Genomic DNA, 26,619 nt, shown 5'->3' on the forward strand with positions numbered 1-26,619 from the left:
CAATGACAAAAAAACCACATGCACAAGTAATCCACTATAAACAAATGATGACTAGTCATTGGAGTTTCCAGGAGGGCACACTCACTTTAAAATCACTAGCAAGTTCCTGGTTCATAAGAGATTTAGTTGAAGGCAGCAGTGCATCGCGTTTATGGATATACAAGGCAGTTCTCTAAGAGGTTGGCAGTAATGGCGTTTTACTGTAGTGGCCCAAGTCAGTAAGGAGAGAAGAGATGATCAATTCATCCACTCTCAAGTTGAATTGGAGTACCTTCAGTCACTAGGATTGGATCTACAAGATCTATTGCAGTAAGACTTAAACAGGATCATGCCAATCTCAGAATAAGAAGGTGTCGAACACCAATTCTAGGTTAGGTTATAGTGGGGACCACACAGTACAAAACCTTAAAAATCCAACAAAATCCCTCTGCAGTATTAACAATACCGGCAGTCCAACTATGACAACTAGATATTTAAGCACAAAGTCGCAAAAGAGATAAAACTAGAAACTGTGACTGGACAAAGGAAGGTTAAAAGGCTCGATTTTCCTGCAACCCCTTGTAAAAACCATTAGGCCTGCGAATTGTTGCAAAGCCTGCGATTCACAATCACAGGCTTTAAGAACGCAAACTGCAAGGATGCAATGTACCAAAGGAACTTTTTTTAATTAAAAAAAACGCTCCGACTTGCAATTTGCCCTTTGTGGCTCATTATGAATCGCAAATAGGAGGGAGCAAGACAGAGGTGTCATCTCCTAAATGCAAGTGTTAATAAAATGTATCAATGTTTTATGCCTGCAATTGAGGCTGCAAACCATTGACTAGATATAGACGTCCGAACTGGGGTGGTGTGGAATTCCTTGTCGAACAGCTTCATCTTTAGAAATATGTGGGGCTGCTGTGGAGAGAGCACAGCATTTGACCCTTTGAAAAAATGATTCCCATTGATAATGCGGATACAGAAACAGAGGTCTGCTGTCTCCTGCAGGCCACCATCCCTGCATTCACAATCAATCACAGGGATGGGCAAATAGTGACCTGCCTAAATTATATTCTGTAGGCAGGTCATTTTGCAACCCTCTGTGAATGGAGAAGTTTCAATATACAAGCCACATTGCATCCCGGCTACATTTTGTCCATTATCTTGCAGGACATGGCATATAAATCGGATTGCAGCCTATCACGGAGTGTATGGTAATACAAATAGAAAAAGTCACCTTGAGACATTAACCCCAGAACACATACATTTACACTTATCCTTCCAACAATAGAGTGGTCTTTGTTTACATCTCATGCACTTGGACGGGGTTCTTACATCGCTCAATGCATATTCATTTCACCTCTTTCCCTTCATATCCTGTGGTCTGTTATTTGTGGCTTACAGTCAGCACTTTTGATTCTTGATTTATGTTAAACGTGCGCAAATTAGGAACTAGTGGTCCAGGTTTACTGTTTATCAAACACAGCTTAGGACGAGGGTAGTATATGTTGGAGTGCTGCTGTGAAACCAGTAGGAGCAGAGGCCTTCAAAACAGATTAAAGGAATTTATCATGAAAAAAGTGGTATCCAGGAAGTACCCCACATCAAAGTTTGTCATATCTCACTTCACATACATTTCGACATCACACCAACAGTTCTGCATTACATTAATTAAGTAGAAAATCCCTTTTGGTTCTATGAGCTTCAAATAATTTGTGTAAACAATAAAGGAAGGTAATTACTGTGTCATCTGGTTACTTTCAGTAATAAGGCACCTGGGACTTAGATGGGAGCAATGCACCCCCGTTCTGTTTGCTTGGTACTTTCTGGGTGGTTGATCGTTGATCTTTTCTAATCTCTCTGCATGAAATCTACCACGGTGATCCGCTTTTTTTTTTTAATACAAAGTTGCCACATTTTGGTGGAGGACTACACTGTTAAAATACAGTAAAACTATACCTTCAATTAATATCAGGCCATTGTCGCTATCTAAGTAAACCCAACCCAGATCAGCCTTCCCAGCAAATTTCTGGCCAGGGACGGTGTGTTGGAAAGCAAAGGCGGATATCTAAAATAGATAGTAGCCCTGGCCTATTTATGACAAAGACCTTATTAAATGAGAAAGGAGATGGACATCTGTGAGATTGTAGAAGAGTACCAGAAATTTATCTGTTTTTTTTTCAACTTGTGGCAGAAAAACAGTAAAGAGTACATCACACCAAATACTCTAGGATGACAAGTAGTTAGGCACTCATGCAATTAAAGTCTTAAAGAGGCGTCCGCACGGTGATTAGACTAGTCAGCAAGTGTCCATCTCATCTTCCATTTATACCAGATCAGTGGGCACTGAATTCAAAACAAACGAGGTAGAGAGTTGTGCCCTTGGCCATATCTGCTGACGAGGTGACCACAACTGAAGAATGTGATCATTACTATGTTATCCTCACAGTGACATCGGCTTGAGAGTCTCCAAAGGAGTGTGGTGAGTTGGGTCAGGCTACTCCAGATCCTCACCCAGCCTTGCACAAGCATATGCGTTTTTGCAAGGAGTCCTGCTATCTTTACAAATGTTATACTTGGAACAGTAACGGAACTCTGAATGCACATTAAATTGGCTTTTGTCTTATGAATGCTTGAGGGGCAGGGTACCACTAGAAGCCAGTTAATAGTGAATCACTAAAGATAGGTTTCCTTTCACAGAATGGGAAAACGAATGATAAAAAAGATCAATGTATGTATATATACCACCATAAGCTATGTTTAAAAAGACTGGAATTAACTTTAAAAACCACAGTTGGAATACAGTCACAATCAAATAACAAGCATTGGCAATGCAATAGGTCTCGCATTTATGAGAGTTCGAGCTATTGGCATTGTAAATGACAATGCCTTTTATTTAGGTGTTGTTTTTAAAACAGATAAATAAAAGGCATTGTCATTTACAATGTAAATAGCTTAAACTCTCGCAAATGCGAGACAACTGCATTACAAATACGATCTATAAAAATAAAAAAAAGCGTTAGGAGAGTGTGCCCTGTCTGCAAAAGCGTGCAGGACAACGCTATTTGAGAAAATAGTGCTCAGAGACTGTAATTGAAGCCTACCGAGCAACAACATACATAACAGGGGGTGTCGCCATGGGAGGTTACAAAATGAGACATGGCGGTACTAAGGAGGGACAACTACGCTTTTTGACCAATGAACAACCACAGTTTACAGTGGACAATGGCACGAACAATTATACATGTGGGTGGAGAGTGGGCAGAGCTTCAAGTCCCTACATCAACACAGCATGCCTCACTGAGCAGCGCATGCCCAGCCAAGCTCGACCTAAAAATAGTCGGATTAAAACCAAAAATCCAATGAAATGTTTTTGTTAACAGTTAGATCCACCATCCATAACTCACAAAACAGCTATGCAAACAATAACTCAACTACAGTCCTCATGACCTGAGACTACGTGTAACTGATGCAATTAAATAAATGATCTTATAGGTCAGATTATATATCCCAATAACTCTATCAATGAGACAACCATGAATTTAAATTATTTATATGTGGTGTTGATACTTATTGTGCAGTATTAAGCATTTAATTTGGTGCTGGTTATCAAGGAGTATTGCATGAAACAATAATTTGACCGTAAGAAGCAACATTTCCACTTTCATATTTGCTAGTTCTCGGTCCAAGCCTTATCTGCAGCCAATATTTATAAACAGTTGGTCCTAAAAGTTGCACTGCTTTCTATCCAATAATAAATCATGACATTGATGGAAAATGATTCTATTAAATCTACAATAAAATATTTTAAGAAGAACAACTGCACGCCAACCACAGGGCTGCAATTACTCAACTTATGTTTTTTCTGGTATCAACGTAAACGCAAGGTTAGCACTACAAAACGTTTTAAGATAATATTCAATTTATGAGTGTAATGGGGTGGTCATTTCAACTTAAAATACGTTTTTGCATAATGCAATGATTATCATATAGTATTTGTTTTGTAGCTCATAAACTAGTATATGTTTGAGACAAATCCACTGATGGTACACATGGCACTGGACATGAACAGCAGTTCAGTATTCTGTGGAGAATAAAGGCACAAGTGCGGAGGATAATATGCAAGTGGCACATTCAAACAAAGTTTATTAGCAACAAATCCCCAGGCAGGGCGCATTTAGTAGACATCATCCAGGGATTTGTGCTAGTGAACGTGAAACACCCAGATATCTTGATAGTCAGAGGTCAGCTGTGGCTTCAATTTACAGAGACCACGAGAAGGTGTGGTGGAAGCAAATGGTTAATCAGATAGGCTATGTGATTATAATCAAAGGTCGCAGGACCAAATTAAAAAAACATGTAAACCTATCCAGTTTTAGAGATGTAGAATTGCCAAATATCCCTGGTTTATGAATAGGTTTAGGAGGGATTTTTTTTACCAAGAAAGGAGACCATTTTGAGTTTGGCCAACACTCCCTGAACTGCTGTTATAGAAGTTTTTCGTTTCGATGACAGATTAATTAAAAGCGTGTAAACAAAAGCAAAGCATAATGTCAGGCCACCTGTTGCGTTCTTATTAGGGATCCTGCAGATGTGGAAAATGAAATGTGAAACAATAATAAATAATATGTGGTTGATAGGGTAAAAAATACACTTAGTATTTTATTTGTGATCACTAGAAATATGACCGCATTCTATCATTATACATATGATGCCACCACACAGGCATAATCCGATTGATGCCTACTGAACACAGCAGTGTTACAGCAAACAAATGATGGACGGAATGCTGACAATGCAAACATTTCCCCCCAGCCAAAAGATCTGGGTTAAATCCATCATTCTGGCTGATTTGCATATGGCTGGGTCCAAACTGGGGAGGCGTAATGGGCAAACGAACAATGGATTTAACCCAGATCTTTTGACTGGGGGAGAATGTTTGCATGGGTAGCATTCCGTCCATCATTTGTTTGCTGTAATACTGAACACTGCAGGCAAAACAATGCATCACACCTAGGCAAAAAGTCCTTAAAGTAATAAATACCTTTTGCAATAATGTTTATAGTACAAAAGATGGACCTTGTCTTGGCTGCAGTTTCAGCGGCATGTTGCTGACCTACACAGTTTCCAATTAATACATATTATTGGAGTGGCCTTAGGATCGGCCCCTTGCTCATGATTTGGAGACTTTGTCTTCTATCTCAGGTCTCTGCTCTCGATTCAATGGTGTTTCTCCCTATTTTTGTGTTTGTCCCGTGAGGAGCATTTCGGTCTCCAAATGCTCTGTCTGAATAAGGTGTATTCCTTTACTGCTTGTTTGAGAGGGTTCTTTCTTTTTCAACATCCCATGTAAATACATTTCTGCTCAGTTTCTTTCTTGTCACCTTGTTCCTCCTCGCACCCCAGTCCTGTTTTCAGTTTATTTTCTTATTGATATTATGATGGCCCGTCAACTGCAAATGCTATTGGGCTGCTCATTTTGTATTTTTTGCACTGCTGCACACTTTCCTTTTTTTTATTACTTTCAATTTGCCATTCAAAAATAGGGATCAGCCATGTTTGAATAGAATAGTAAATTCAAAATGTCAAAATAGCCCCCAGTGCACAACAAAGCATACATATGCATTTGCAGCCATTTTGGATTTCTTAATGCATACCCATGCACAATAACCTATATAGCAACAATGGCCATCTTGGATTGGTTCCATTCTCATGCATGTGCCACGATGCACAGTTGTCAGCCATCTTACAATGGCTATTAATAGAAAAACCATTCCAGTGTCAAGACATACATGTGTCTTGACTCACTAGCAGCGAATTTGACATTAGCTTAAGCAAATAAGAATTAGCAAAGCTCATAGCTCAGACTTTTAACGATTAGATTTATTGTCTTTGACAGAGATGGCAGAACACATCTTTCAACAGTATGTTTTATTCCTTGGTTCGCCTGAACTACTAACGCGTATTTACCCTGAAAATTCTTGCCACTAATTCAAATTTACGGTACACATGAGATATTAGATGTCCTGGTGGCTTAAACGTTTTTGGTCAATAGTAAGATTCACAATTCTTGGCCTGTGCAACAATTAGGTGAACAGAAAAATGACAATATGCACACCCATGAAAAAATTGAGAAACAAAAAAATATTTTCAAAATAACCAAGGTTAAAATGATGAATCTTATGCAAAGATGTAGTCAAAACTATGAAGGGAAGTTACAATACACAAGCACAGGACACAGCTGTATAACCTTAAATCAAATCGAAAGCTGTCATCTTTGACTAATTTTACTGAATGAAATAAAGCCGTCATCTTGGACTCATTTTACTGAATGAAATATTTTCTATTTCAAAGGCTGTGTAAGTCAGTCATACAGTGAAGCTAGGTTGCCAACCTCACACAAGTACTATTAGCAAACTTCAACCTTTAGGGTGTTTAGAGTAATAAGAGTTTCTGTTCTCTGACAAGTACAGTCAATTCTGTAAAGTAACATGAATGTAGTATGCTAAGTAGCGCATCTATTAGCCACCACTCACCCCATCGATGATCTTTCAATGTAGCTGTATGGTACTTACCATTTGTCTTTAGTGGCACCATTTTCCTAACTTCACAACACCAATTCAGCCTCTTCTGGCATTCCAGCGTGGTCTGGATTGCTCTGTCAATCAGTGCTTTCTGGAGCACCTCCCGAAACAGGACACAAAATTGGCAAGTTCTGAATAATTCCAAGGAATATCTGTGCATCGTTTTGAAATGATGGATGATGCCATTGGTTGGTCTGACAATGTCTTCGGGAGTTCTTTCCCTGATCTTCACTGCTTTCAACATATTGCTCATGTACAAAGCATGAGGCAGCACTTGGGGGCCCGACATTTTGCTATGGAGGGAGAACAGAGAAGAAGGAAGAGGTGAGTGTAAGTCACATCTTAATGTACAGCACACAACTTCTTACATAAAGCCCCGCTCTAGAAATCCCCTATCAGAATTGGTGACTGTAGTTTCCATCACTTCCTCATGCACTCCATGTAGAAAGCATATTTAGTCATACCGTGATCACCCATGAAGTGACATCACTTCAAAGCGTCTGCACATCCAAAGACTTTAAGAGTGGGAATACCCGGATTTTCAAGCCGTGACTAGGAGTGACACAGCAATGTCATTCCCCCAAAGTTGGCCTAAGTACACCAGATAAAGTTTCATGTGGCACATGTCAAGGAAAATGCCCTCCGCCCTGCATATCAAACTACTAGCGATAGGTAAACAGCACTAAAAATGGGAGTAAACCACTGGTGGAGGAAGTGAGTTTGTGCCTTGTGATGTGAGTCAGAGACCCTGAGTGACCAAAAGCTTCTCCCATATTCAGCAGATTCTGTGGGGGCTGTGAAATCGATTTTTGGACTCATCTAAGTATTCAAGAAGTGTTACTACATTAACTTTCACAGTCAGTCTCACAGATGTTTACTTGTGAGTTTCCTCTATATAGAATACTGATATTTTTAAAGTAGGAGATTAAGCAATGCCCTGGGTGGGTATGCGTAGCTATATGAGTGTCCCAACTTGCAGGCAATGTAAGACATGTTTGTTGTAAAAAGTTTTTGTTCAATTAAAATTTCATGTTGGCACGTTTTGCTGCTTCACCACCATGCACCCACCAACACCAAAGCACATTTTATCATCATCTAAGCCTCATCAAGAGCTAAATTCTTAAGGAATATATAAGCTCAAGTCAAAAAAATCAGAGCTAAGGGATATTCAGAAGATGGCAAAAGATGAACAAACGCTCCTGTGTTCCTAATATTCTGTGATGTAATTCTTGAACTTTACCACATAAAATAATAAGAACCTACATCCTGCCCTTGAGATTCAGGTGTCCTTTAGCATTAGAGCAGAATTTTCAAGCTGAAACGTAAAATTGAAATTCCACTTATGATCGTTTGGCAGTTTGTGTAAGAGCTCAGGTCTTCAACAAGTCCAGGCCTTCACTGAGCCTGCGTGGCCTTCTCAGCACAACCGTAATGCGATTTCTCCAAGGTATGTTGGTAAACGCTCTGGTAATGGTACTGAAAGTTACTTAGCTGTTTTTCAGTTGCGACTATCACAAGGACATTATGGGGGAGTTTGCTGTTATTACTCAATGCCACATCATAATATATGAACATATGCTTATATCCCCCTACACTAAAGTGCAGTTTCCACTCTGGGGAGTTTTGCACTTTGGTGTACTCCAAACAGTGGAGTGGGTGGGTGGTTGCACAAAGGCCAGGTAAATCCTCTGCATCGCTCAACCCACCCACTCTAGAAAGACAGCACTATACATTTAGGCTATTATGCGTTGGAGGTAAATTGCCAAAGGAAGAATCCACACAGTATTTTGAAAGGACGAACAAAAAGTCCTAGTACCCAAATATTGCCAATTTGTATAGGATATCATTCGGCTCAAAGTGGCTTCATCATCAATTGAGAAGGGGAGAAGAGAAAATGGAGTCAACTTATGTGCCACAGGTGTGTAATAGTGTCTCTCATAACTTTACAAAGCTGTTGAATCGGACACACCAACAAAATAGTCAGACAATTCTTGGCACTGAGTCATAATAAGGCTTATCAAGCATTGCTATTAAGTGTTTCAGTACAATCTGACCCCCCTTGTCTTAGTTAAAACAGTAATGGGGTTATTTAGAATTTGCTGTTAAAAAAATGTTTTCAAAAAGTATTATTTAGTAAGAGTTTAAACCTTCCGGCTTCCAAAAGCCAGTACAGCAATAGCAACCTCTCAATGCAGATCGAGCTTATAAAAGAACAATGAATGTACAACACACATTTTTGACATATAGCTAAGATTAGTACGGAAAAATAATCATAAAGGAATAATACCTCTTACACTAGAAGTGCAGACTGATTGTGTGGAACTGCATCTCTACTCTGTACAAAGCATATAGCGAGTTTAAATTTCTCAACAAATAAATCATAAAAAATAAGATGTCATATACAACCCCCTCCACCCCCCTCCCCGGTCCGCATTTAAAGAATCTCCGATATTGCCATAGGTCACTCCCCACATTTGTTCTGTACCACTGTGTGATGATTCCGCGGCTATCACGGGAGCGTCCGAATGTTGGGCCTCTCACTCAACCCCAGTGCGGACTACTTGTGTGCCCTCCGAGCGCTGTGTGTCAGAGGCAATCTCCAAGGGGATCTCTAACATCAAAGCATACCAGGTCCTAGCATCCTCTTCCAGCTTATCATCCCTCCTGACCCTCTTCATACGGATCCATTCCACTGTTGCGCACTCCCTCAAATCTTTGGCCCAACTTTCCACCTTGAAGGGTTGAGAACCCATCCAGTGGTTCGCAATCCGTCTTTTTGCCAGCACCAGTCCCAGTTGGAGAAATCTATGTGTAAGTTTCATACCCTTGGAACAGGGGAGTAAACCCAACAGAATCTTTTTTTATAGTCTGGGGTAGCGTCCATCCTGTTACTCGATGCAATCTCTCTAGTATGGAGTCCCAAAAGGAACCCAGTCTCGGGCGCTCCCACACCATATGCAAAAATGAGGCAGCATCACAACCGCATCTGGGACAACAGGAGGACCGATCCGAATATATTTTATTCAGCACTGGCGGGATTAAATTGGTTTGGTGTACGATATGAAATTGAATGAGTTTAAATCGGGTATTGGAACAGATTTGTTTTACTCCTTCATGTACTCTCTTCCATTCAGAATCTGGTAAGGGGCTACTCCAATACTGCATCCCATCTAGACTGAATCGGGTGCGCATTAAGTTCCGCCCGCAATGCTCTAAAAATATAAGCGACCTCCAGCGGTTGGCGTTACTACTTGATGCAAAAACACTCAAGTTCTAAAAACGAGAGCATCTTACATCAGGTGTGTTACAGCACCAATTAACACTCTGGTGGTAAAAAGTGTGACTAAAGTGCACAGATTTATTCGCATTCTTTAATAGTTTATTTTTTACATTTTACATGAGTGGGACAAAAACTGGTGGTTAGCCTAATGGGCTTGCACTCAGCTCCTAATTTATGTTAGTGCTAAAGAGGGGCGTAAATAATGTTTGCATCTGAATTAACCTTCGAGGGGTAAAATGAAAAGAGCAGGAACAGTCTACCGTTTTTTGGCAGTTTCAACATTACTGGGCTGATCGAAGGAACCGTCTCCTACAAATAAAGAACCTGAGACCGTATATGATAATGTGAGACCCAGCTTTTGGAACTTAAAGAAAGTGTACATGATTGGGATTTTTCGCATCATTTATTTAATAATTGCAGTCCACTCCAATAAAAGGGCGAAAACCCGGAAACCATCTATTTGATGTTTTTATGTAGAAGTTGATAAATTGGCACTGTTGAACGATACAATGTCCATCAAGTGCAACAATGTTTAAAATACGTGACTGAAGCAGCCTGTCAATCAAGAAGAAGACCAAAACACTGTTGCGACTGTCGTCAGTCTTGGTGCGGGGGAGGGGGAATCAAAACATCGCTTCTACCATTAAAAACACCCCATCAAAAAAAAATCCTTATTACAACCATTTAACGCAACCAAATCTGCATGTTCCGGTAAATACCGGGCATTTCTCCCTCAATAAATGTTGGTAGATTTACTCTGCCAATATTTATCTGACACCCATAAAATGCGATATGGGGGGTAACACCAGTGGTGTAAAGCAAAACGATAGGATTCAACTTCAAAATCTGGTGACTAAGCCACTGAAATCCCTGCCAGTCACTGTAAAAGCAGCCAGTCACAACGATGATTCCGCATACCTCTCCAGCAAATAAAAATACATTTAAAAACAGTGGGGTAGTGGGGTTCTGTGTCCTGGTGTCAGTAAGTGGTATTCTGCTTTAATGACAACGAGGCTGTTTGCTTTCAGTATCTCGGACTCAGAATTTTCATAAGAGAAGGCAATGGGCTATTGTCCTACTTTCAGTGCTAGGGGTCATTTGTGGGGTACCAGCAATGACCCAGCCATCATTGGTGCAGCAGGTGCAAGGACACCCCAATTATGGCTGGCTTTTACTACCCAACGAGGCGTCAGGGTGCCCTGGTTTCTTGTTTGCCTGTCTATGGAACCATAGCAGCACCAGTGGGTTTTCGGCTGCAGCAGCGTCTGAGGTCTTCAAGTTTAGTAACAGTTTGGTTTTGGCTTGCAGTCATTGTCTCGGACTATGGGGTTTAACGACAGAGGTGGTATCGGCCTGGAAGTGGTAGCTGAGCTAGAGCCCTCTCAGGTAGACCACTCCTCGCCCCAGCATCACAGATGCTGTAGGGTTATGTTTTACAGACCTCAGTAGCCCAGACACCCTGTTAGTAGAAGTAGGACATCCTGGAAGAACGCAAACTGTCAAAACAACCTGTATACACAGCAGCGTATATAAACCGCAGGACCATCTGCTTGGTCAACACAATAACATAGCTTTGGATAAAAGGCTACTTACTGGCTTGAATAGGTTGGTGCACACCAGCTGATTAAATGAGCATTTCCTAACTTTGACTCCAGGTTTACAATCACTGGGTACAACAAATGGGCCAGCACTTCAAGACTTCTCATCCTATCAGAAGACGAGCAGTCAGCGAGCGTATTAAAAAAGTGCATCCGCTTCTCACTGGAAATGCCTAAGCAAGCCCTATACTTGCATAGAGCATTAAGGATTTTACTCAACTCACAAAATTCTTTATATGTCTTGCTTGACAGTGTAGCTATCTATGAGACCTATTGTAAATAATTCTTTACAATATACATAATGTGGGCTGTGGCTCTGTCCAGAGGACTATTACTCTCTCACCTGATGAAACAGGCAGTTTGTTGTATCATTCCACCTTGTATGGAGTGCTTGCATTGTAATACTTGAGTGGCTATTTTACTTATCAATAGTACACTTAATTAGCACACATTGAATTATTTAACTCATAAATGCATTGTATATAGAAAACACTTTTTTGTATTTTTCACTGTAGCAGGTTATTTTTAATGTTTTACTCAGGAATCGACTGCACACCAGACTTTTGCCTTTGCTTGTTTTGAAACTGCTTTTCGTGCTAAATCCACTGGTTTACTCACCCAGCAACACTGTAGCAGCAATTATTACTAATAAATGTTACATTGGTTGCCTTCCCTGAGATAGAGGAAAAAAGTGGCAAGTGACTTGAACCTTGATGCAAGCAAGAAAGAGAATCTTCTGCATCTATCATAATCATATTAATATCATGTTTTTATATTTTACTTTACGTTGAACATTTTTACATTTCCTGGCACTAGAAGTACTAGGTATTACTTTTACCTAGTTCATTTTACCAGAAACAAAAAATGGAAGTCGAAGCTGCTAGGATGCCACCCAAGACACCTTTTTAGGTCTCGCCCTGGAATTCGCATCCGAAGGATGCGTCCAGGGCGGAGACTTATAGCTGTCGGCTGCCGGGGAATGAGGGACAAGAAACTGTGACGAGCTTTGGATTGAGCTGCGTGCACGCGCGTCAACATTCACGCATGCGCACATCACAGCCACACGCATACACAGCACTCACGCATGCGCACATACACACGCATACACAGGCACACCCCCGTCACCTACACGCATACACAGAGACCCCTCCACACACACCAGCCCCTCTCCTCTCGGCTCCACACACACGCACACGCATTTACACTTACACAGACACGCAGGCACCCAGACAGGCAACCCCCCTCCCCCGTCACACACACGCATACACACAGACTCCAGGACACATACACACACACATGCACGCTCACACACATACACAGTCCGCCGCCGCGCGCGCGCATACAGATGCCCCCCCCACCCCCCAACAAGGCGAAGCCCCACTCACCGGCATCCTCAGTGCAGCGGCTCCCACCGGCAGCAAGACTCTTCTTCCCTTCTTCGGCACCGGGGCGCAGGGTAGGCTCCTGCCTGCTCCGGTGCTCCAAACAATCGCGGCTCTTCCGTGGGAGGCGGGGTAGGCTCCCGCCCTCCTACTTCCGGTTGTCCCGCCCGGCCTGCCTGACTTCCTGGTCGCAGGCCAGGGGCTGAGCAACCGTAGTGGCGAAGCGAACCTGCCCTGTGAGGCGGCCTGATTGCTGTGGCGGAGCCGGAATCGCGGCGCGACAGACCGAGCCCGGGCCTCATTCAGGTGCGGAGAGAGGCGTCCGCGAAGTAGCAGCAGCTCCGGACTGAATTCCGGCCGCCTTTACCAAGATGGCGGCCGTTTGAGTGAGGTTCCGGACCACAGACGCGAAGACCGAGGGAGAAGCGGAACTGGTCCCACCCGCGAGGCACGGCGCTTGGTGGAGGTGCTACCCGGGAGCGGAGAGCGGGGGGATCCCTTCACCTCCCCCCCCGCACCCCTCCCCCTCCAACGACGAAAACCGCGGGCGCTTGGATCGGCGGAGCTGGTCCGTTCCCGCAGGCGAGATTGGACGCCTACAACGGAGGTGAGCCCAGGAGTCAAAAGCGGAGGAAGGGACCGCTTGGGGGGAGGCCTTGCGCCAGTGGCCTACCGGTCCGGTGCATACCCCCGAATTCCCATTAGTGCCACCCGCATCGACGGAGGTGCCCTCTCCCCACCCCCCATACACACATTCCCGCCTGTGGAACGGCCGGTGGGGAGGACACACGAGACACGGGGGCAGGCGACAGACTACGGGAGGCACCAGCAGCGGAGGCTGACCCCGCCAGGGACGACACTAGCAAGGAATCGGGGCCACGCAGGGAAGGGAGAGCAGAACGATCACGAGAGCGGCAGGGGGTGAGACTCCGGACATTGCCCCCCCTCCCCCTACGTGACAAGGCACACAGCCGAACGGGGAAGAAGGCCCTGAAGCAGCAGTGGGGATACTAGGAACTGGAAGAAGAGATAGTGCCCCCCCACCCCCCCCTGCACCAGGGGTCATTGTGAGAGGACAAGCGCTACACGGGAGAGGGCCGGACCATATTCACGAACCGGGCGGAAGGAGAAGGGATGAGATAGCCACCTCAGCCAACCCTGACCTCAAGGGCCACACGGAGATAGACCACTTGCAAACGCACAACACGCCCCTGCTGGCAGAGACCCGCCTGGGATAGCTCCAAGGGACGGGCTTCGGAGCGACTGAAGACTGAGCACAGGGAAGAAAGACACCTGGATACGACGAGGGGGGTGGCAGGATCGCCCCACCCGGAACCCTGAGGTGGGTGCAGAACCAGACAAGCCCGATACTGTGCGTGCAGAGTGACAGTGAGTGCGGAGTGACAGTGAGTGCAGAGTGACAGTGAGTGCAGAGTGACAGTGAGTGCAGAGTGACAGTGAGTGCAGAGTGACAGTGAGTGCAGAGTGACAGTGAGTGCAGAGTGACAGTGAGTGCAGAGTGACAGTGAGTGCAGAGTGACAGTGAGTGCAGAGTGACAGTGAGTGCAGAGTGACAGTGAGTGCAGAGTGACAGTGAGTGCAGAGTGACAGTGAGTGCAGAGTGCGTGCAGAAACAGTGAGTGCAGAGTGCGTGCAGAGTGACAGTGCGTGCAGAGTGACAGTGCGTGCAGAGTGACAGTGCGTGCAGAGTGACAGTGAGTGCAGAGTGACAGTGAGTGCAGAGTGACAGTGAGTGCAGAGTGACAGTGAGTGCAGAGTGACAGTGAGTGCAGAGTGCGTGCAGAGTGACAGTGAGTGCAGAGTGAGTGCAGAGTGACAGTGAGTGCAGAATGAGTGCAGTGACAGTGAGTGCAGAGTGACAGTGAGTGCAGAGTGAGTGCCGAGTGACAGTGAGTGCCGAGTGACAGTGAGTGCAGAGTGACAGTGAGTGCAGAGTGACAGTGAGTGCAGAGTGACAGTGAGTGCAGAGTGACAGTGAGTGCAGAGTGACAGTGAGTGCAGAGTGACAGTGAGTGCAGAGTGCGTGCAGAAACAGTGAGTGCAGAGTGCGTGCAGAGTGACAGTGCGTGCAGAGTGACAGTGCGTGCAGAGTGACAGTGAGTGCAGAGTGACAGTGAGTGCAGAGTGACAGTGCGTGCAGAGTGACAGTGCGTGCAGAGTGACAGTGAGTGCAGAGTGACAGTGAGTGCAGAGTGACAGTGAGTGCAGAGTGACAGTGAGTGCAGAGTGACAGTGAGTGCAGAGTGACAGTGAGTGCAGAGTGACAGTGAGTGCAGAGTGACAGTGAGTGCAGAGTGCGTGCAGAGTGACAGTGAGTGCCGAGTGACAGTGAGTGCCGAGTGACAGTGAGTGCAGAGTGACAGTGAGTGCAGAGTGACAGTGAGTGCAGAGTGACAGTGAGTGCAGAGTGACAGTGAGTGCAGAGTGACAGTGAGTGCAGAGTGACAGTGAGTGCAGAGTGCGTGCAGAAACAGTGAGTGCAGAGTGCGTGCAGAGTGACAGTGCGTGCAGAGTGACAGTGCGTGCAGAGTGACAGTGCGTGCAGAGTGACAGTGCGTGCAGAGTGACAGTGCGTGCAGAGTGACAGTGAGTGCAGAGTGACAGTGAGTGCAGAGTGACAGTGCGTGCAGAGTGACAGTGCGTGCAGAGTGACAGTGAGTGCAGAGTGACAGTGAGTGCAGAGTGACAGTGAGTGCAGAGTGACAGTGAGTGCAGAGTGACAGTGAGTGCAGAGTGACAGTGAGTGCAGAGTGACAGTGAGTGCAGAGTGACAGTGAGTGCAGAGTGACCGTGAGTGCAGAGTGACAGTGAGTGCAGAGTGACAGTGAGTGCAGAGTGACAGTGAGTGCAGAGTGACAGTGAGTGCAGAGTGACAGTGAGTGCAGAGTGAGTGCAGAGTGACAGTGAGTGCAGAATGAGTGCAGTGACAGTGAGTGCAGAGTGACAGTGAGTGCAGAGTGAGTGCCGAGTGACAGTGAGTGCCGAGTGACAGTGAGTGCCGAGTGACAGTGAGTGCAGAGTGACAGTGAGTGCCGAGTGGCAGTGAGTGCAGAGTGACAGTGAGTGCAGAGTGACAGTGAGTGCAGAGTGACAGTGAGTGCAGAGTGACAGTGAGTGCAGAGTGACAGTGAGTGCAGAGTGACAGTGAGTGCAGAGTGACAGTGAGTGCAGAGTGACAGTGAGTGCAGAGTGACAGTGAGTGCAGAGTGACAGTGAGTGCAGAGTGACAGTGAGTGCAGAGTGACAGTGAGTGCAGAGTGCGTGCAGAAACAGTGAGTGCAGAGTGCGTGCAGAGTGACAGTGCGTGCAGAGTGACAGTGAGTGCAGAGTGACAGTGCGTGCAGAGTGACAGTGCGTGCAGAGTGACAGTGAGTGCAGAGTGACAGTGAGTGCAGAGTGACAGTGAGTGCAGAGTGACAGTGAGTGCAGAGTGACCGTGAGTGCAGAGTGACCGTGAGTGCAGAGTGACAGTGAGTGCAGAGTGACCGTGAGTGCAGAGTGACCGTGAGTGCAGAGTGACAGTGAGTGCAGAGTGACAGTGAGTGCAGAGTGACAGTGAGTGCAGAGTGACAGTGAGTGCAGAGTGACAGTGAGTGCAGAGTGCGTGCAGAGTGACAGTGAGTGCCGAGTGACAGTGAGTGCAGAGTGACAGTGAGTGCAGAGTGACCGTGAGTGCAGAGTGACAGTGAGTGCAGAGTGACCGTGAGTGCAGAGTGACAGTGAGTGCAGAGTGACAGTGAGTGCAGAGTGACAGTGAGTGCAGAGTGACAGTGAGTGCAGAGTGACAGTGAGTGCAGAGTGACAGTGAGTGCAGAGTGACAGTGAGTGCAGAGTGACAGTGAGTGCAGAGTGCGTGCAGAGTGACAGTGAGTGCAGAGTGACAGTGAGTGCAGAGTGACAGTGAGTGCAGAGTGACAGTGAGTGCAGAGTGACAGTGAGTGCAGAGTGCGTGCAGAGTGACAGTGAGTGCCGAGTGACAGTGAGTGCAGAGTGACAGTGAGTGCAGAGTGACCGTGAGTGCAGAGTGACCGTGAGTGCAGAGTGACAGTGAGTGCAGAGTGACAGTGAGTGCAGAGTGACAGTGAGTGCAGAGTGACAGTGAGTGCAGAGTGACAGTGAGTGCAGAGTGACAGTGAGTGCAGAGTGACAGTGAGTGCAGAATGAGTGCAGTGACAGTGAGTGCAGAGTGAGTGCAGAGTGACAGTGAGTGCAGAGTGAGTGCAGAGTGACAGTGATTTCAGAGTGAGTGCAGAGTGACAGTGAGTGCAGAGTGACAGTGAGTGCAGAGTGAGTGCAGAGTGACAGTGAGTGCAGAGTGAGTGCAGAGTGACAGTGAGTGCAGAGTGACAGTGAGTGCAGAGTGAGTGCAGAGTGACAGTGAGTGCAGAGTGACAGTGAGTGCAGAGTGACAGTGCGTGCAGAGTGCGTGCAGAGTGACAGTGAGTGCAGAGTGACAGTGAGTGCAGAGTGACAGTGAGTGCAGAGTGCGTGCAGAAACAGTGAGTGCAGAGTGCGTGCAGAGTGACAGTGAGTGCAGAATGAGTGCAGTGACAGTGAGTGCAGAGTGAGTGCAGAGTGACAGTGAGTGCAGAGTGACAGTGATTTCAGAGTGAGTGCAGAGTGACAGTGAGTGCAGAGTGACAGTGAGTGCAGAGTGACAGTGAGTGCAGAGTGACAGTGAGTGCAGAGTGACAGTGAGTGCAGAGTGCGTGCAGAAACAGTGAGTGCAGAGTGCGTGCAGAGTGACAGTGCGTGCAGAGTGACAGTGCGTGCAGAGTGCGTGCAGAGTGACAGTGAGTGCAGAGTGAGTGCAGAGTGACAGTGAGTGCAGAGTGAGTGCAGAGTGACAGTGAGTGCGGAGTGACAGTGAGTGCAGAGTGCGTGCAGAAACAGTGAGTGCAGAGTGCGTGCAGAGTGACAGTGCGTGCGGAGTGACAGTGAGTGCGGAGTGACAGTGAGTGCGGAGTGACAGTGAGTGCGGAGTGACAGTGAGTGCGGAGTGACAGTGAGTGCGGAGTGACAGTGAGTGCAGAGTGACAGTGAGTGCAGAGTGACAGTGAGTGCAGAGTGACAGTGAGTGCAGAGTGACAGTGAGTGCAGAGTGACAGTGAGTGCAGAGTGACAGTGAGTGCAGAGTGACAGTGAGTACAGTCACTCAGCACCACCACATTATCACTCAGAACCACCACAGCATCACTCAGAACCACCACAGCACCACTCAGCACCACCACAGCATCACTCAGCACCACCACAGCACCACCATAGCACCACTCAGCACCACCACTGCATCACTCAGCATCACCACAGCCCCATTCAGCACCACCACAGCATCACTCAGCACCACCACAGCACAAATATGTTCTCTCAATGTTTCAAGCTTTATTACAAATGTCACAAAAAGATGTTAATATTTCACTTCTGTTCTTGGATTTTGTTACAATAAAATACACTGAACATAATCTTCACAAAAGTTATTTACAAAAGTTTAAGCTATTGCCATTATAAATTACAATCACTTTTATTAAGTATTAAAAAAAATTAAAAGCCATTGTTATTTGTAATATCAATACATCTAAGTCACGTAAATACAAATGTTGCATGACAAATGCTATAGGTGTCACATTTGCGAAAGTTATAACTATTGGCATTGTAAATGACAAAGCTATTAATTTAGCTATTTTCAAAACCAACACATAAATGAACATGTGGTGAATTTCCATTAAAATATTTGACTTTTTTACTAAGATAGTATTATACTGTTTTATGCAAACAAAATTTAGATACTGCATAAATAACTTTAATAAAACATATTTTATATGAAGCTTTTTATGTAAAAAAAAAACTATAGCATAAAGCAAAAAACAATTGCCATTTACAATGCTAATAGCTCAAACTTAAATAATGCGAGACCTATTGCATTGCAAATGCTTGTTAAAGTTACACTGGTTTCTGCAGCATGTGTGATGTAATGTAATGTAAAATCTCATTTATATAGCGCTGCTACCACTCCAAGGAGCATCTTGGCGCTCAAAGCCAACCCAGCTCGAAATAGGTTGGTGGACGGTAGGAAACATAAGGCACGTAACACACACACTACACTAGCGCCCTGCATGCAGTGTCGCTGAGAGAGAAAATCCATGTCTTCAAGGATTTCCTGAAGTGGCTCTCCTTGGACATAAATCGCAGCTGAGGTGGCAATTTGTTCCAGGCCCTAGAGCCCAAAACAAAAAGAGATTTCCCACCTTTAGGGACCAGTCTGAATCTGGGAATTACCAAAAGATTTTGATTAGCCGACCTCAAACAGCGTGCTGGCTGATAGCGTTTAAAGCCCTTGGCCAAGTATCTGGGTCCTTGTAACTGAATGGCTCTAAAGGTGATAATAAGGACCTTGAATAATGGAGAAGTGTGGCTCAATGGTTAGAGCGGCAGACCCTGGTGCAGAGGTCTAGCCCGGGACCAGGGTTCAATTCCCCGCCTCGGCGGGTCTTGGGCTCAAAATTCCACGGACCTGATAATTCTCGCCTCAGTGCCTATTCTAATCATAGAGTCCCACTCTGCAACTCTGGGCAATAGCTTGCTTAATCTCCACAACGGCCCCCACAACGCTAAGGATGCCTTGCCTTCACCCTGGGGGTGCCCAGGAGTGGACGCCTCACAGGAGTGGACGCCTCACAGGGAAAGCCAGGACGGGTTCCACAGCGGTATTCGTACAAGCGCCTTGAGACCCTTGCGGGTGAGTAGTGCGCTATACAAGTATCAATTTACAATTTACATAATACACGCTTGTTATTGGTAGCCAATGGAGGGTCTTGAGCGCGGCCGAGGCTGATGACTTTCTTGGCCAGCGAAGTACTAGGCGGGCAGTGCCATGCTGGACTAACTGCAGCCTGTGAAGCACTGCTTTATTAGTTCCTGCATATAGGCGGTTGCAGTAGTCCAGTCTAGATGTTATCAATGCCACCGCCACGGTTTTCCTTGCTGTGAGAGGAAGTAGGTCAAAAAACTTCCTGAGTGATTTGATAATGTGGAAGCACATACTAGCCACGCCTACCGCTTGCTGCTTGAAAGACAGTTGATCGTCAAACTTAATGCTCAGGTTTCGAGCAGACGAGATAGTGTTGGGAGGGGCTTCAGCATCATCAGGCCACCATTGTTTAGGGGAAAACAGATTTTGAGAGCCAAAAGGCAGTATTTCCGTCTTTCCAGAATTACATTTGAGGTGATTGTTATTCATCCACTCAAATGTGGCCGTAAGACAGTTTTTAAGGTTTTCCTCTGCTCCAGGCAGCTCCCTATCCAATACAAGAATTAGCTGCGTGTCAACAGCATATGATATTGTATTAATCTGGTAGGAGGCAATTAGATCCATCAGGGGTACCATATTAAGATTGAAAAGTACAGGGCTCAGGCTCGAGCCCTGAGGGACCCCTGAACTGATTACTTTTTCTTCAGATTTAAATTCACCTAATACCGTGACTTGGCGTCTCTGGTTGAGGAAATTCCTAAACCACGTCAATACCACTCCTCCTATACCTGTGTTACAGAGACAGTCAATCAAGATTGTGTGTGAGACCGTATTGAAGGCCTTGACCCACATGGCTTTTTGAGGCAAATATGCCGCTGACACACGAAAAGGCTTTAAGCTTTCTGGAGAGTTTTGCAGTCTTTGTCTGGTACCACCACAGCCGTGGCCCCGGGAAGACTCCCAACCCCATTGTGCATCCGCCGCCTGCTGTTTTGCGAGTTTAATCCAGGGCGGGCAGGAGAAGCTGCAGCAGTCTCACCGCTGTGGTATCTTAGGCTCATAGGAGAGCCTAACAGGCATACCGCCGCTGTGAGAGAGCATGCAGCATGTTTGTACCTGGTGTGGCATGCACCATGTAATGCATGCCCCACCGTGCAGGAACAAAGGTGCAATTCCAGGGGTGCACCACATGTGCCCGCCTGCATGCAACCCCATGGCCATATTCGGCGAGGGTCCCTGTTAGGGCCCCCTTAACCTGCATTTTTCATACTGGGTCCCCGCCATGAAATGGGTGGTGAAAATGTTGGTCGTTATATGCTCAGCGGTGCCGGCATTTGCATCGCCAGCATATTCAGGCCCTTTGAAGACCGCCGCCGCAGCGAGATCCCGGATCCTGGTGGAGGTCTTGAAACGGTCACACTGTCATACTCATAATAGCAAAAAACACATTTGATGGACAGAATCCAGAACAATGTCTTACATTCAGCCCAGTACAAAGATCTGGGCCTAAATCCATCGTTTTTTTGCACTCCACACCACCCTAGGTCAGACAATGGCTATATGCAAATCAGCCTTGACCCTGTGCCTCATGGGAACAGTCCAGCCCGAACTACCAAGCCATGTCTTTCCTAGACCGGAATCAAGCATCCAAGGACCGGTTTCTGGCTATCAGCCTTCTTCAGCCTGGATAGCTTGACTCCAGTGATGTGGAGAGCCTGGGACTCACGTCTGAGCATACCCAGCCCACTCGGGGTGAAAATTGCAAAAAACACAGTTGATGGACAGAATGCAGTAGTTCGGGCTGGACTGTTCCCATGAGGCACAGGGTCAAGGCTGATTTGCATATAGCCATTGTCTGACCTAGGGTGGTGTGGAGTGCAAAAAAACGATGGATTTAGGCCCAGATCTTTGTACTGGGGTGAATGTAAGACATTGTTCTGCATTCTGTCCATCAACAGTGTTTTTTGCAATACTCATAGTAGGGCAGACGGGTGGCGGAGGTCGGACCGTCACCATGAGTACAGCTGTCTCAGGACCACAGCACTCGTAATAAGGCCCTATGCATGTTTGCCAATCTTGCCTTCCCATGACATTAAAGAGAAAAACGTTGCCTTCGTGATGTTGCAAAGTTTGCCATAAAGCTTCTTTAAAAAGGGACTAATTAATAATGCTCAAAACTAGGACAATACACAATATTATCACCAGAGTAAACGCGGACTGGTACTGCCACCTGTTACTTCTTCCCAAAGCACTATGGAATATTACAGTTAATTAATATTTTCCTTAAGGGGTCAAAAGGTCCCACCAGTCTTGACCTATATGGAAAACCAGCAATTCATGGATGACCCCTTTAAAAAAAATATGATTAACTGGCTTGTATATATGCACACACATCTATAAGGAGGGTACATCTTTCTACGTGAGTTTTAAACTACTGTCACGGATTAGTATTCTAAAGATATTAAGACTGGCTCAATATTGGTAAAGAGGGCAGCAAGCATGGCAGCGTGCATAAAGGTGTACACAAGGTTCAAAAGACCTAGAAAAAGCAGCCAGCTGACATGTACACGTCTACTCTCTCTGCAAACTACCATGCAACATACTGGCATAAGATCCCCGGGCCCAGAGTGGTGAACAAGAACTTTAACAACCTTAATATATTGTTCAAGCGTAGAATATGTTATGTAAATACATCCAACAAAAGGGAGGGTCCACAAGAAGTCAACAGTAAAACGGATATCAACATTTATAATGATAACCGTTTTGTAAGTACAAGAATAAAGGCACGATGAAGTAACTGTCATTCCGCTAGTGCATACATGAAACATTATGTATATGTGTGCATGTATTACAATGCATGCACACACCAGTGGAAGTAAGCGGAGCCATTTGCTTTGCTTTTTTATTTACCAACCCAAAATGAAGGATGCCACTTGGATTGGTAAATTTAAAAAATGAAAATATTTTTAGCGCAAAATACCAAATAATTTTTTTCTAAGAAAGGAAAGCAAGGCGGTGTGGGGGGTAACGTAAGAGCAGGGAGAGGAGTAGAAAAGCTTTGCATGAGGGAGAAAGCAAAATGGGGGAAGGGGGGGGGAGACAAGAGCACATGGTGGAGAAAAATACGCAGCATGCAGGGCCAGAAGGAGAAGCACTGCAGGAGGAGAGCAGTACATGGACAGGAAAGAAGGACACAACGGCGATGGCAATACAAAGTGTGGGAGAGGTAGAGAGAAGTTCACGAGACAGAGAGCAGCACACGTGAGAGAGCAACAAAGAACATGAGCATTGGGGGAAGCACATGAGGGGGAGAGCTGGAAAACACATGCATTCTCATGGAGTGCTTAACCAAAAAGAAAAAGTTCCTTTAAAGTGAGCAGTGGAATCACACATGTCAGTCAATCAAAAGAATGGTAAATAAATGATGCTCAAGGAGAGGGACAAATACAAGACGGACAAGACATGCCATCATAAAAAGCAATCAAATGATAATGACAATAAAGTCAACCAATGGGCAGGCTATACGCCCCTGTAATTTCTTGGTAAGCCCACAATAGGCCTTTTGCAAATAGACAGCTAGGTGACTTCCAAAGAAATGGTAGCGCCCCTCACCGGGGCCTTCTAAAACAAACACGATTGCAGACATTTCCTTTCACAACAGTTTCTGTGTGCTTATTCAGAAGTGGAAGAAGTTAGGCAACGTTCACTGCTGCAGGTGAACTAAGAATTATAGCATGCCAAACGAGCAATCCAATAATCCAATAATTTTTAAATCGTTCTTAGAGCGAAGAGGGAAGTCACAGTAGTCAAGTAGCCCGACTGCTATTAATGCTTTTTAGACTAGCATATTTTGAATTTGAAACTCGCAGCTCCACGTGCATGATAAGCAACATTTCAAGTCCCACAAAACATTGGCTAGAAACCCAAGAAGGCCCACATGTCTGGTATAGTGGGTTTAAAAAGTACAAATCCAGAATGAAAAGTCGTTGTCTAAGCAAACCCTCCAGGATTTCGCGGTTTGGCGCAAAATTGGCACTTTTGTAAAAATGCCGCGATTTATACATAAGTGCCTGCTTCACGTTAGGATGACACCTATTTAATTAATTTCTCCAGAAAATATGGTTTGTACTGGGTCGATGAGAGTGTTTATTTTTTTCATTAATTAAATGCTTGTATCTGTACATGCTGTTAAATTAAGTATTATGTTGCTGCCTATGAAGTGGGTCCTGTAGCATGCGATGGGGATAGATTTATCACTGTTTCGAATGCTCTGTCCGGAGTAGTTCACAATCATTCATGAGTTATCTAAATATAATACTCGAGTAATACACAGACGTCCTGAATCATCCTGGTGTAATTAAGACACATCCTGAAATTGTCCAGGAATCATCCACATGTAATTCAGACCCATCCTGAAGTTGTCCTGAAATCATCTAGGTGTAATTCACACTCATCCTGAAGTTGTCAGTTAGTATTCCTGCAGTAGTCCAGGATCATCACGCATTTTTAATTGAAGTAATCAGGACACCATCCAGGAGTAGTTTTTGTGATTACAGTAATAGTCATCTCATTTAGATTTTCTGTCCTGTGGGCATACTTCAGGATGGTTTGGGATGATTTCGCCAGATAATTACAGAAATAGCCTGGCTGAAGTCATCGAATGACTTCAGAATGGCTCCAGGATGATCTTTCTTTTTGACTTGGGTATCCTGGGGGGGGGGGGGGGGGGGGGTCTGTCTAAGGACTAAACGTGGAACAGGATAGCTTGATTCCACAGAGAAATCATTTGTCCTGTGCAGGGGTGACAACATAATGTGTAGAGCTCAGAACCCAAAGAAGCAGAGCTGCCTAGGGGACCCACATCACTTGTTAAACTTTCAGCCAGTCTTCGGCTTTTCAGTCAGCAGTAGGTTTCAGTTTGGGACGAGTAGTTTCATGTTTTAAATGGTAAGTATTAGCTAAGAGAATCCCAGCAGGAAAAGTGTGGTTGGCTTGAAAGCCATGGTTAGTTGATGGTGTCAACGGTGATGCTCATTAAAGAGCTTCCAGAGAAAAAAGAGTTGATGGTACAAAAACAAACAAACAGTCACGACACTTGCATCAGTAAGAAGTGGTCTGACTCGTAGAGGGACAACAGTATTGTCAGTACATAAAGTGCAGGCCAAGCGCTTCAGAAATTATGCTTTCGAAACCAAAACAAACGTGGTACCCATTTTACAGACCTCTCGAAAGGTGGAACGGTACACCGTCACGGGTGGGATTTAATCTGTGGCTTGCAGGGTTCACACAAATCACTACAATAAATGCCAGCGCCTTATTTTTAAATTTTACGACGGCCCCTCAAAGACACTCACCCACCCACATAGTAAGGTAATAAAGACGATAGGATTAGAGAGATCTGGGTTCAACCCATCCGTGAAATGATTGGGTACAGTGTGCAACGAAGGAAAAAACGCATACAAAATGGCCAACCCGAGGTCTGAGGATGGAATAATTTACCTTTCCTCCGGTGTTACGATTGTTCTTTGCAAATGGCGGGCGTTGCGGCTCCGGGTGATGTTGTTGCTCTCTGTGCAGCGCGTGAGTGTCCGCCCCATACACGCTCCATTCACCCTCGCCTGGTGAAGTGAAAGGCTCCTGGGCAGGCCCCTAACGCTAGACTGTTCCTTCGTGATTCGACAGCCGCAGGGCGTCTGATCTAACTAACTAAACACTGTGGGGTCTTTCTTTCTGTTTGTCTTTTCTCTATTGCATTTCCTGGGTAGGGGAATTTCCACTCACGGGGAAATTCCGAGCTGTCAAAATGAAGGAAGAGGCGGAGCTATAGCAGATGTAGCCAAGCCTACTAGGTGTAACCAAGGCAACGCCCCGGACTGCTTACACGCCTCACAGGGAGCCGAGTGGCTCGCGTTGGGGGAGGGAGAGCAGCCAGACAGTGAGGGTGCTAAAGACACTTGTCCGGCTGTCCGGCTAGATCGTATTTGTTGCTGCTGAACTTGTAGAGCGTCCATATGTTGCCTGTGGCATGAAGTTGACGGCATCTGGATAAACTTGTTTGCTGGCTCTTGTCTCTTTTAAAAATAATTAAAAGCAGTCAAAACCAGGTTAGAATATACAGTGAAACCTACCATGTATTTATAACCCCACAAAGTAACCGAGGTCTAAAAATTCATTTGGCAACCTCTGCAGTCTGGTATCAGTTTGTAAAAAAAAAAAAAAAAAGTACATTTATTTTTTAGGTCTCTCCTAGCGTTGCAGCACGCATGCGCTACTCGCTCTGTGAGCGCTATTGTAATAGAGGAGATTTCAGAAGGGGACTTCAAGCCCCACCCCTCATTTTCATTGGCTGGCGACATCGTTTATGTAAAACGGTGGCCTTCGATTGAAACTGAGGCTTTTTTGTTTACGCCCTGTCTCATTTTCGTCCGGCCCATCCAGACTGAATTGCCTGCTTGCTGGCTGTCGTGACAGAATTTCTTATCTCTAGGGGACGTGTATATTTACAAGTTAGTCTGTGTGTCCGAGCAACTTTTTACGTAGCTTTTAACCCCTAGCAACTCTGAACAAAGTTTAAGCCGTAGCCATTTTCTGCCATTTTTCCTCCATCTGGGTAACTGTAGGGCAGGGCTGCTCCCCGCAGAGAGATTTTTTCTTTCAGGGATGGATGAAGGCTGCAAAACGAAGGCAGGGAAAGGACTCGTTTTAGTTGTAATAATTTTTTTTTTAATGAAGTACATATTTCGAATTTTTTTTTATGGCTTTTGCTTCCGCTCGGATCGTGTTGGAACGCAAGTTCATGTGCGAGTTCCGTGCACTGGCTGCGCGGTTTGGCCCGGTGATTGCTCTGCGAAGGCTGTAGTTGGCGGGCGCACTTACTTGCGTTTTGTTTACTTGGTGGCTATCCGACATCTTTTCTGTGTGGGTCTGTTAGGGAGACGGCGCATTGCCGCCAGTCAACAAAGATGACGCTGCAGACACAGGGAAGACGCAGGGCTTCCCCCTCGCCCCCAAACTAAAGCTACACACCACA

General features: G+C 45.4%; 1 protein-coding gene across 1 annotated transcript in view; it reads right to left on the bottom strand.

Moving 5' to 3' along the window:
• TNFAIP3 (TNF alpha induced protein 3) overlaps positions 1-25,394 on the bottom strand; it is a 63,975-nt gene extending 38,581 nt beyond the window's left edge. The window contains exons 1-2 of the mRNA XM_086927578.1: positions 25,089-25,394; positions 6,555-6,856 (exon numbers count right to left, since the gene is read on the bottom strand). Of these exons, the coding sequence (XP_086783704.1) occupies positions 6,555-6,856; positions 25,089-25,186 (400 nt within the window). The 5' untranslated portion in view covers positions 25,187-25,394. The remainder of the gene's footprint in view (positions 1-6,554; positions 6,857-25,088) is intronic.
• Positions 25,395-26,619: the final 1,225 nt, after the last annotated feature.

This window comes from Lissotriton vulgaris, chromosome 6, assembly GCF_964263255.1.
Source record: "Lissotriton vulgaris chromosome 6, aLisVul1.2, whole genome shotgun sequence".
Lineage (NCBI taxonomy): Eukaryota > Metazoa > Chordata > Amphibia > Caudata > Salamandridae > Lissotriton > Lissotriton vulgaris.